General features: G+C 42.0%; 1 protein-coding gene across 5 annotated transcripts in view; it reads right to left on the bottom strand.

Moving 5' to 3' along the window:
• Window positions 1–206: 206 nt before the first annotated feature.
• The window catches only part of LOC116326751 (zinc finger protein 516), a 64,600-nt gene continuing 51,958 nt past the window's right edge, over window positions 207–12,848 (bottom strand). For 4 of the 5 annotated variants that reach the window (XM_039619333.1, XM_039619330.1, XM_039619331.1 and 1 more), the window contains 2 exons: window positions 10,675–10,779; window positions 207–4,584 (listed from right to left, as the gene is read on the bottom strand). In XM_039619333.1, coding sequence (XP_039475267.1) covers window positions 4,388–4,584; window positions 10,675–10,779 — 302 coding nt within the window. In that variant the 3' untranslated portion in view covers window positions 207–4,387. Of the gene's footprint in view, window positions 4,585–7,818; window positions 7,890–10,674; window positions 10,780–12,848 lie in introns of all 5 variants that reach the window. The other variant, XM_039619334.1, reaches the window with a different exon arrangement.

The following is a 12,848-nucleotide window of genomic DNA, read 5'->3' on the forward strand; positions in this document are numbered from 1 at the left end:
CAAAATGTTACCGTCAGTATTCAGAGACAACGGGCTGCATGGTTCTAGGTGAAATTCACACACAGGCGGCTTAAGTAACCGAGAAAAATGAAATCTTAAAAACCGTGAACGTGTGAAGCTTTTTCATCTAAACTTGGACTCGTTCAGTCACGCTGGCTGAGGTAAATTTAAAACAAACAAGTGAAAAAAAGATAAAACGGTGCCAACAGGTGCCATTTTGTGTGTCTTTATTGTGGACATGACATTACATCTTTTTGAAATGATGTACAAAAGTATAACAGAACTGAGAATGGCTCAGACGAGGTAGAGCTTTCACATCGGCTTGCTGGCTTGAAAACTACACAGTATAAAAACAACCCGGAAAAATCAAATTAAAACAAACACTCCTGTCTGCTTCTGTCCTCTTATCCTGTTTTGAAGTGATAATAAATACAGATATCAACCAAATACATTTGGAATAATAATGTCTTCTAAGGTAAATTAATCATCGAGTTCATAACAAATTAAAAAAAAATATGAATACGGACACAAATAATACAACTTAAGAGGCATGATAAAAACCCAACCAAAGAGAAAAAAGAAACAACACCTGCCAGCCCCTCTGGGAGGGCAAACCATGACTAGCTACTCAACAAATCCTACAGTTTAGCAAATAGACTAAAAACACACTTTTACATCTTTATGAAAAAATAAGCACTGCTGCGCCTAGCATTATCAAACCTCCCTTGAGGAAACATAGCTAAAAAGCTGTACCACACAGCCGTCACAGAACAAATCATTTTGCATTCATATCTATAGAATCATTGTAACAAAATAAAAGGCCCAAAAAAGAAACAAAATGTCTAAACCAGAAATTGCGCTGAAGTGTGTTAGCCGGCACCGTTAAAAAGACATTCTCAAAGAAACCTTAGCTAGAACTGGACAAAATAAGAATGGTTAAAGCACTAACCTAGTCTAAGTGCACTAAGTAATGCCATTTGGTTTCTACCGCTGTATATAAAGGGTTTGGTAAGAGTTTAAGAGATTAGAGATATACACTTTATATTACACTTACTCCTGCTTCATAGTTTTTCTAAGTCACACTTCGGAGTACAAATTCATAGCTGAGGAATTCATTTTAAAGGGACTTCTGTACAACATTGGTATTAGTACTACCCTACCTCAAAGGCTAGAGAATCCATTTCAAGTATTTTCACTAACCACACCTTCAACATACACCTTTGTGCATTGTTAGTCCGATTCAAGCACACGATATTGTATGCATAACTAAACAACCCAATGGCATAACAACCGTTTCATCACACATTTGCGTAAAAACTACTGAGGTCTCAAAATAGATGGAAAATACAGTACTCTGTAAGCTCCGTCATCTACAACTGGTGTGAATTTTGAATCAGAGAAACCGACTGCTTTACTCTTCTTCAGAGTCTTGAGCTGCTTCGCTTTGCTTCTCCTCTTCCCTAACATGCTGGGCATGGCGTATTCAATCCTGGGGGCTATTTTAAGGGTGAAGGACAAGTAAAACAAACAGCCCTGCTTGAAATCAGCCAATAAATGTTAGCATGCTTTCATTACAGAGGAGGTAGGATAATATAGAAAGCATCAAGACGGAGGCTGTAGTACACGGGAAGTTTAGTCAACCTCTAATACAGTATAAAGAGGTTTGAAATGCACACACACACACACACTCACACACCTGTGTTAAGGCTGTGACAGCTCTACAATTCAGTGTCTCCACCTTGTGTATTTACTCATGAACTCTCTGATAGGCTGACCTCCTCACCTCTGGCTACTCTTTCTCTGACCCCCTCGAATGCAAAGCTTCACATCACCATTCAAAGAATCAGACTGACAGCCCGGGGGATGTTAGTCTGCATTAGTCTGCTTAAATGTTCTGGTAACCTAATCAGCTCTGCATTGTCGGTCCAATAAACACGCTGTTATACAGGATGGTGGATACGTTTCATTATGTGCCCACTTTATCTTTTAAATAAAACCATTAAAGGCACAGCTTTAAATCCTAACACGAGAAGATCAACATCACGGTCACGTCTGTCCACTAAGACTGGCCGGGGACAGGAAGAAACGGCAGGACTAGTCGTGATTTTGAACATCTGAACAAATTTTTGAAACTGTGACTTTGCAAAGAAAATAAAAAAGAACGCACCACTTGCACTGCTGCTTTCTGCGGTTATTAAGGCCCCATCGTAGACGTCGAGTTGGTCGCTTGGCATGCTGTGCCATCACACACCTTGCTGTTACAGTGCATGTACCCGCTGAATAGGTGTCAGCCAGTAGCTCAACTACAGCACAAATAGGAGATGATGCAAAGAAATAGCTGTTTTTGTTTTCTTTATTTTTAAGTCTTATCTTTTCAGACATTTGAAAAATCTCTCTGTATAATCTCTGAGCTTCTGTGCCAACATATCGTTAAAACAGTGACAGTGGATGCGATGTCAATTTGGTGCTAACTCTGCCGTTCGTAAGGCGCCGGGTGACAGGTATAATGGGGACCTTAGATGGTATTCAGCCTGCCTATCTGTTTTGGATCAACAAGAGAGTAAAAGATGGAATTAGGGGCCTGGCTGCAGTGTTAATACCAGCGTGCTTCGTGCATGAGGTATTTACAAGGCTCCTTATCACAGTTTTGTATTCTTGTGTAATGTAGCCCATCGTTACCTATCTTACTCCTTTAACAGTCTTGCAACTCAAACCATTTCCTCTCAAAAAATATATTAAAAAAAACTGAAGTTGACTCATTAAGCTAAGGACTATCATTCAATTGAAAACGTTTAATCGACAGGCGTCCGGTAATTTTGTGTCATTTCTCTGTATGACTGTTTGTTGCTGGTGACATGCTCATGCTGGGTTCTTGGGCACAAGATTTATTTATTTTTTTAAATAAAAGCATCATGGTGGATTCCAGATAGAAAACAGACAGCATAAATTTTCAGCCATTACCGTTTATGTAAGGCAAAAGATTTATGCTTTCTAAGTCCGGCATAAGATGACATCATGAAATGGACATTTTTAAGAGACAGCGCGGTCAAAAGTTCAGAACTGCTCTTTAGCAATGGAAAATCTTAGGATGCATTTCTTCTCCCTAACATGATCAGCAGCGTATTTTTCTTTGCAATCTGGAGCCGACTTCTTCCTGCCACTTTCTTCCTGCTTTAGTGGAGTCCGCCTCATTTAAAGCCCAAATAGTCTGAGATGGTGACACTCTAATACGAACGAGTTACTGAGGGAAAACTCCACTCAGTCCCTTCCTCTTAAATGGACAATAATTGAAGGGCCATAAAAATGGTATCCTCATTTATATTGCCTTTTTTATGAGCATACACCTCCATTACTGTTCTCTCTCTTTTTTGTCCCTTTCTGATCCTACCTCTCTCCATCTTTCTCTCTCTTTCTAATCACTAGCTCTAGAATGGTCACCGCACTCCCACCATTACACTGTCGACTGAAGGGGAGTGAGTTTAGCACACCTAAACACGCACACACACACACGCACACACACACACACACACGCTGACAGAAAGATGCAAGTCTTCTGAGTCAGAGCCCAGAGGAGACAAACTTGCTATGTGCCAGCTGGTTGTCGATGAACCATAGAGCTTCTCGTCTTTCTTCTCCTGCTGTGTGTTGATGGTCAGTGTCCTGAGAAACGCACAAAATCTCACGTACAATAAAGCTTAAAAGAACAAAAAAAAAGAAAAGGTTTGTGGGGGCATCTACAGCAGCCATGCAATGCCACAGTCCTCGATCACTATGCCAGCAGTTGCATCTGAGTTCAGTTTCTCTCCTTATTTACTTTCCTTCTCCTGTAAAGCAGCTGGCGGCAACTTTACTTGTTGGTACCTCCAAAAATGGCAGCAAGAGGCAACTCATCGAATTTTCAGGGCTCCCGTGATCAGAAATCATTTACAGGTCACACACCAACCTTCGTGATAAAGAAGACCCAATGAAGCAAAAGACTGAAAGTTGGTGAGTCCAGCCTCCCTGCCAAAGAGAAACTTCACTCTTCACTTCTTCTGTGGTGAGAGGTGTGCACACCTGACCCACGCAGCTTCTTAAAGCAGATTTCCATCAGACGTCATTTCTATTAAAAAGACTTTTTCTGCTCTGGGCCGTCTTCGTGATTTTGAAATTTTCTAGCACAACTTGAACACGCTTTTTTACAGTGAAAAACAACAAAAAACTACAATAACCTTCAATGCTGAAAATTCTACATCATTAAAGGGTGACGGTGAAGAGGAAAGGCTCAAAAAGTGAACTGTTAGTCGTAGGTTCTTGTGTCTAGATCTGTGAATTTCAGGAACGGTGACAGAGCTTTGGGATTGTGTGAGAAGCTGGTCCAGGTTGTGATCAGATCAGCTGAAGGCGTTTACTGTTGCTGTTGTGGGTTTGGTGGGTGTTTGGCAGCCGGTCCTCCTCGCTCCCCATGGCCCAGTAACAAGCTCCTCCTGTCTTGGTACTGGCTGTTGTCAAAAGGCATATGGTGGACACTCTGGACATGTGTCTTTAGGTTCCCTTTCTGAGAGGCTCGGTATGGGCAGAGTTGGCAACAGAATGGCCTTTCCCCTGAAGAACACACACAAAGTTGAAAGGTCATATGGCGGCCAGAGGTGACACCGTACACAGAATTTAGAGAGGACAGGGATGTTTAAATATACGGGACAAAAATGATGCAAAGCATAGATGAGGCTTGCTGCAGTGGGAATGGAAAAAGAAGGGGAGGAGGCAAGAGAACACAAGTAAACATAAGCAAAGACACATGGTGGCATTCAGCTAGAAGTACAGAAACACTCTGTAGGTTAAGTGAAGTCTTTATATTTATTTATTTATTTCTTTACATCTATTTTCACTTAAAAAGTTCTCTATCCTGACCCAGATGGAGTCCTCACCCTTTCCTGCCATCTGGAGAAGAGTGCCACACATCCCCCTGTCTGAAGAGTCCCACTTTTGTCTCCATGCGTTTCTCTCAATCACCTGGGCCACCCAGCGGCCCCCTACACAAACACACCCCCTCTCAAACACACTCTGTGCACACCCTATACTCTCCCTTCTAATTAGAATGACCTACAATGGCACAGACACTTCTGAAAAAACAAAAAAAATAAATAAAAATAAGCAACGCACACCTGAACAAAACAAATGAGCGTGCCATTTAATTGCACCTAATTATCATTTTGATAAATGGAAGAATATCAAAGCGGGAAAACAAATGACTCCCCGCGCCCCTCCCGCACCCCTTCTCCCAGAAGAAGAAACAGGGAAATATAGCTGTTATCATACATCATCAGAAACGCAACGGTGAGAAAAGGAAGGGGGGGCGGGGGGCTGGTGTAAGACAGAAAGCGAGAGAGATAAAAAACAAAAAAGTATAATTAATCACACCGAAATCCTCCCCCCCCAAAACCCAAAAAACAGCTGCAAAGACGGCGAGGGTGAGACGTGCGGGGGAAGCGAAAGCGAAAACCTCCGCGACACCGTCCTGCGAGGGAAAACATCACTGACGGGACCGGTGCACTACATTATACTAAAGGTTATCGTCACCGTAAAGCAGCGTCAACACTACATTTAATTGGACCCCTCTGCAGCGCCCGCTCCCATCACTCATAGTGTGTGTGCCTTAAATCTGAGTTCACACGGGCGTGTGTGATATGCATGATTAATTATGATGGACGTGCTGCCTGTACAGCCCAGGTCTCTCCGAATGTCAAAGCAGAGCAGAGCAGCTTTAGCCCAATGTTCCCACTGACCCCGATCCTTACTCATCGTTTCTGCAATTTGTAAAGTTTGTTAATTACTTGTGTTCAGTTTCATTTCCACACAATTCTGTGGGTTCTTGTTGTATTTACACCTGCTCATAAACAAAGATGTTATAATACACTGTATGTGAAAGGTGAAAGTAGGAGATACTGGGATGTTGCCCAGTGGTTTGTTGACAGCCTTTTTGAAGTGATTTTTGAGACCAGATACAAGAAGCAATGAGTGGCTTTCACTGTAAATCTGATGGTACTGCAGATGCATTCCCCACTATATTGTTTTTTATTCAACTCGATATAAATCTGACCATAATTTACAACGTTAATATTGACCTGTATTAAATGAGTCTTGAAACTAGTGATTCAGACTGTTGAGTCTTCAGAAAAATGTTAACTGGAATCATAAAACAAGTCAGAAATATGGACATTTTCTCACTGAGTTTTATACAATTTCACTTCTTTTTTGCAACCACAAGAGTTGCCCTCTGCTGGCCATTAACAGAAATGCAGGATTAAGGCATTATCGCATTTTTATATACGGTCTTTGAATATTTGAGTATAATCGCATTTAAGATTTATTAGTTTCTATGCAACCCCAAGCTTTTTGCTGTCCTCTCGCCATGTGTACGATCTCAACCTCTCAATCTCTCGACAAAAACTGCCATGTTACCGCTGTTAACTGCAGTTAACAGCATCAGTTAGTTTGCAGTGTCAGTTAGGAAATCAGGATGAATAAAAGCAGTAAAGTTACATCTGCTGACATGATAACAGATGGTTTTGGTGTTTTTGTTGGAATTGTCATTTGAATGATTCGTTTATGCTCAAAATACCTGCCAACAGATATTTCTAGGAATCATCGCTTTCCTGAATTCTAGCTGCTTAAAGATTTATAAAGTTTGAATTATAGCAAATGAAGCGATTTTGTACATTAGAATCTACATGCTGTCATTTTGCAGTTGCAACACACTGACGAGCCCATGTGAATGTGTCGAATGTGCAGTGAAATTGCACTGCAGCAAAGCAGCAACTGCCCTTTGAGTTCAAATGCATACAGGAAAACACCTAAATTCAATATTTAACAACAAAAAAAAGAAAAAGAAACCTGGAAACACAAAATAGCATCACTTCAGTTTGATGATGTGAACAATTTCACTCATTTTATCTACTAAGCTATGTTCAGTGAGTTAATTCATTAACTAATCAACTGGGATTTCAAAAAGGCATCTCTTCATAAAGCATTTATGAACTGGTTATAGGTTGAATTTTTCGTTATGTCAATTTGTAACTGAAAGAAGTGTCAAAGTATGGGTACAGTTAGCCAAAATGCCAGGCAGAGCTATTCACCCTCTACACATGGATGCAGATTTAACTGTATATGTTTGAATGTGTCAGATCAGAGCCTGCATAGCCTTTCCAGTCTGATGAGGAAAAAGGGGGATGTGATATTTGTAATGACAATGTGGGGGGAAAAAATGCATCTCATGACAAGTAAAAAGCATGCGCTGTTCTTTAACCAATAATGCTTCCGCCTGATTTAGATAACTGCGGGGGAATCTACGTTGTAACTTACAATGTAACTGGAAATCCTTTTTAACCCTATGCAGTAGCCTTCCACGTCATTCAGTCACTGCGGGCTCTTTCGATCTCATGTGTAGTTACATTTCTCGGTAGATGCACATCCGGTTACGCCGTTTTTCCCGTAGACGTCTAAATCAGGCGTTAGTTTGAAGTATCCCAGCCTTTTAGTGTAATGGCGCAAACCTCATTGTTTTCAAAGCAAAAGTGAAGCTCGTCAATGAGACAACTGTGAATACACACTCTTACGTCAGGTGTGATCCAGCAGCATGTGAGAATGCCAGGTGTTAATGCCATGTGCAGAGGGCGCCACATGTGAATGTTAAACATGAACAAAAAACACACACACACACACAAAGGCTGTGAAGCTGAGTGACTGACACAGACACGCACATGCAGAGGTGAGACAGTAACATTCAGAAACATGCAGGAGCGATGAGCGAGCCCAGTGATTAGCCATTGTGCCACATACTTGTTTGGGAGCTTCAGAAGCGGTGGTGTGAGCGTCAGTACCTCTGTGGAGTCCGTTAAAATCAAACCCAACTGTGGGGGGAGAAGGAGGATTGGGTGGGTGGGGGGGAAGAGGAGGAGGAGGAAGGAAGGGGGAGGGAGGATTTGGTTAAACGCTCTACCAGATCCACACAAGCATTTTTTTTTTTTGGTCTACCACCACCACACAAACAAAAAGCATTTTGCCACCAGCACCCTTGTTAATAGAGGGGAGCTGGCAGTGATGATGGTGATGATGATGATGACGACGATGGTGGTGGTGGTGATGATGGTGATGGAATCTGGTGGAGGCGAGTCGGTGATTTAATATGACGCATGTTAATAGAGGCCTCGGGGTGGCTGGCCTTTTCTGTGCGTGTGCACGTCCATGCTGAAGACAACTGTCGGTGACAACATTAATTACAGCCCCTGTGAGTGTTTACAGAGGCTGTGCATGGGCATCTGTGTGTGTGTGTGTGTGTGTGTGTGTGTGTGTGTGTGTGTGTTTACAATAGAGCTTGGAGGGAAGCTGAGCTCTGCATCACTTACCATTTGGCCTCTGTCACTTAGAATCACTGGCTGTGCCACATATCATTCACACTCTCTATAAAGAAGCTACTTATCTCACTGTCTACTGTGATCACCGCTGGCCCGGCTGATGGACATGACAGGACAGGAGAGGGAAAGGAGAAGAAGAAGAGGAGGAGGAGGAGGCAGGAAATCAGGCAGCCAAGGAGAAGAGGGTATGTGAGGACAAAAAATAAAAGTGAAAATTAAAAAGAAAGAGAGAAAGGGAAAAGGAGGAGAGGGAAAGAAAGTGAGGGGAGGAGATTGGGGGAGTCAATGGATAAAGGAAAAGCAGGGATAAGGAGAAAGGCAAAATGAGACAGACGGAGGAGATAAAAAGACCGTAAAGGTGACAAGATGTGGAAACAAAAAGGAAAATTACTGAAGTGAGAAAGAAGACAAAGGATCTAGGAAAGGAAATGAAAGGGAAAGAAAGGAGGGGAATGAAAAGGAGAGGGAATAAGTGAAAGTAGAGGAAGAGCCGGAGTGTCTGAATCAAGCTGTTTAGTGAATGGCACTGGGATGCATGCAAATGGATTCGTGAGGCTGGTGTGGACAAATGCTGTTCTGCTTCATTAGAATGCACAATTCCATCTCTCTAATTGACATGTAATTAATAATGTATACAATTTGTCACAGGTCAGTATCCGGAGCAAATCATGTTTCAGTTTAAAAAATAGAGACAGCTGCCCAGCCCAGGGCGGGGAAGGACTCACAGACCGGTTGTCACACTCAACTGAACAAAAAGATCTGTTTTGATTTATTTTGCAGGATGCCGGGACGGAGCGGACGTACGGGGAGCCTGATGATGAAATATTGTTGGGAATGTGAATCCCTGTGCATATATCCTCTATATCTCATGTCGGCGTTTCTGGGTGGATAGATCTGTGTGCGCACAGGTGGTACAGGAATGAGTGACTGGTGAGAGAGGGGCTAGAAACTGGGAACATCTAATAGTGCGGGAACAGCAAGTAGCTAAATAAAGTTGTACATGTTAAAGTAGAGCTCTGGACTTCCTTCCCTCGTTCCCCCCCTTATTTCATATCTTTTGCATTTTGGATAATTTAATGGTTTCTGTGACTGATGTTTTTGCACCTTGACTACTATACCATTTATCCTCTTTGAGTTGCTCTGTATAACTTTAGAAAGTCATAGTAGAGAACTTACTGCCAGAACTTTTCAAACAATAATCTTTGGTTTAGGGTTTCAAGATCCAGAGCTTTATTTAATATCTTAAAAATAATTAATATAACTGTGCTCAGTGGTTTAAATGATATTACATTTGTTATAAGCTTGGGATTTTTTAGATTTTAGAGAAAACAATCACATTTTCTGTTACATTGTAATAAAAATGTATTGTATGTATTGTAAATTTTGCTTACTGCAGTCTAGGGTTGTCACGATACTAGATTTTCACACTCAGTACTGACATAGAAAACTACAGTAACAAAATGGTGTGTATATGTGATGAATATTTTAGGACTGTATGAGGTAATGCAAAAAACGGCAATGTTTTGGAACCACTGTTAATCAAATAGATTTGGTACTGTAGGCTGTCACTGCTTCTCTGTAGACTTTATCAGCTTCAGTCTGGGATTTTAAGACTTTTTAGACACAAATAATTGTGTTATCCTGTCACTATCTATTAATATTACAGACAGGCAGGAGTGATAACATTTGTTGGGTAACTCACACATTAATATTATCATTTTATCATCGGCCATAGGCCTTAATGATAACCCAACAGACGGCTAATGCTGCTGTTGGGTTATTGCTAATAGGTAACGTTAAGGTGTGCACTGGCCAGATTAATATTTATTATAAATGTTTTAACACTTCAGTGTTGTTAAAATGAGAGCTTCACTGTTGTTTAGTATTGTGAACGCCAGTTATTCCAATCGCTAGTGAAGTTGTGTCAATTTGAGGAGGCGAAGATGGCCGCGTTGGTGTCAATACTGCTGCAAATAGGCATCTAATCTGTCATTTTTACTATCAATTAGCACATTTGCAGCCCTACTGCAGTCATAGGATTTCACTATACTTAGTTCATATGAATGGCCTTTTGTCACAGTCAAATGTGCATTTGTTAGATTTTTTTTTTTCATTGTTTCTTTTTTTTGTGACAAGCAAATGTTGTGAAATCCACCTCAAAAAAAGTGAAGACAATTTTAACCCAAGGCTTAGACACTTCTACATAAGATCCAGCCTGTGTGTGACAAATATGCACTTGCTTTTGTTTGGGGGGGTTTCAGTGCGTAATGGCTGTATCTACCTGTATGGGATCTCATATGAGTTCGCAGGTGGCTGGGCTGGCTGAAACTCTTCCCACACTCATTGCAGAAATACTGTCCCTGCCGCATGAGAGACCTCAGCATCCCTGCGCACACACAAATACGTGAGGGAGGAAACACAGGATTAAATGGTGGCTCTGCAAATTCCAGAGGTCAAAACCACTGCAAGCCATTTAGAGGAGGCCAAATGCAGTGAATTTGAACTTTTGATTCTTAGAACAGAGATAAAACAACAACACCAATACATACATATATATATATTTAAAAAGAACAGATATCAGATGTCAGTGTAAGAAAATGGACTATTAGAGAACAAAAAATACTCTGAGTTTGCATAGGCTTTATATTTTAGGATTTTTTTTATTAAAAGGGGTCAAAAGTGAACATCAGAGTCATATTATTTCAAACAAGTAGACATTTTCACGTGGCAGTATTTCCACAGCTTGACTAAAGACGTAAAGGTCGGATTCAGGCAGAAAGTGAGTGGGTGTACATAAAGCGCAGAGCCTGGCTGGAGCGGTGGAGGTAGGTAGCATCAGTAGTGGACTCGCGCAGGCATCATTAGTATGTCTAATGTGTCATTATGAGCGGCTAGCTCCAGGGGCTGGACTGCAGCTGTCACACAGCATCATCTCAGAGGCTGACAGCCAGACACACAAAGCGCGCACACACACCGCATAAATTACAGGCAATTAAAACGCCCCGGCTGTGATGTGCCCGCTCCGCTGCCCGTGTGTCACATGTCAGGTGTGTGTGTGCGCATGTGTGTGTTGGCATGTGTATGAGTTATAAGAGTTGTATATATGCGTGTTTGGGCCAAGGGAGGAAAGTGAAGCACGGGCTGTGGCACACACTGGCATCATTTAGACACACACACATAATAATGCAACAACTGCGACATTACATGCACCGCTCACCTTTACATGTTAATGTCCTTAAATAGCAAAAAGATATCAACGTGTTGATAACACAGGATCATAAATCACAGTCTTCTTTGATGGCACATGACTAAACGGAGACTCCCAGGTTTTGGCCTTTTTGTTAGGTCCTGCTTTTACGCAGTTATTTTTAATAACTAAGCATTTACACAAAAACCATCAATTTGCCATGCCAGCTTAATGCGGGTCAACAGGATGAACTTGTAGATTTTATTCTGCCGGAAAAGTTTGCAATGCTACTTTTGCACACATCCTGCGAGAAGAATCTGCGAAACCTTTAGGTAAACAAAATGAAACAGAGAACTCACCGACGCCTTTAACGCTACATGGATTTTACTTTAAAATTGATTTACAACAAAGGGAAAGTGCGGGAAAATCAATCAACTTTTATCTCGCCACATCTAATGAGAGCTCTGAAGCTATAACGAGGCAGTATAAGAAAAACGCCACCAGGAAATTAATTGTTAAGGGGACAAGAAGCCCGCCTGTGCTTTGTAAACCAGATGGAATGCATACTAAAAAGTGGTTAAAAAGAGCAGGAATTCACCATAAAGAAACCCGCTCTGTGTTCATAATTTCAACAGCTATGGAGCAAAGACACGTCACTCGTGCTGGATTTTTCTTTTCCCCCCTGCGTTGCATGTAAATGTAGGGGCGAGAGACATTTAAGGATGGTCTACTTAATGACAACACACATGCGTGCTTGCCTTTGACCTCTCTCGCTGACAGAAAAGAGGCCTGGAGATTCAGGGGTGCTTTCACTGAGGACGCGTAAACACCATAAGCTTAAGGCCTGGCATATACCTGGGAAGTGCCCAGTACTCTGGTACATTTGTGTATGTGTGTAGGCAGAGAGGGAGGGATGTAGGGGGGGGCAGCTGCGGGAACAAGGAGGACAGGGATGCGGAAGAGGTGACAGAGAGTGTCTCTGGCAGCCCGACTGCTGGCCTCTGGATACTCTACTTCTACTCTGGGCCGCCAGCCCTTCTCACTGACGCACTAATGAAAGACAAGACAGAGCTGGACGGAAAACACAAGCAGACACGCGCACACTCGTACACATATTACAGAGAGAAAGGGAGAAAGACTCAGTTGCTCAAAAAAGGTCACTTTATCGCATGTGACTCAAAGGGCTAAGGCAGATCGTGACGATATGCGCCTGGACGGGTGACAGCGATGTCATGCGTCTGCTCTGGGGCTGTTGTCTTTGACCCCTG

This window comes from Oreochromis aureus, linkage group 11 (genome assembly GCF_013358895.1).
Source record: "Oreochromis aureus strain Israel breed Guangdong linkage group 11, ZZ_aureus, whole genome shotgun sequence".
Lineage (NCBI taxonomy): Eukaryota > Metazoa > Chordata > Actinopteri > Cichliformes > Cichlidae > Oreochromis > Oreochromis aureus.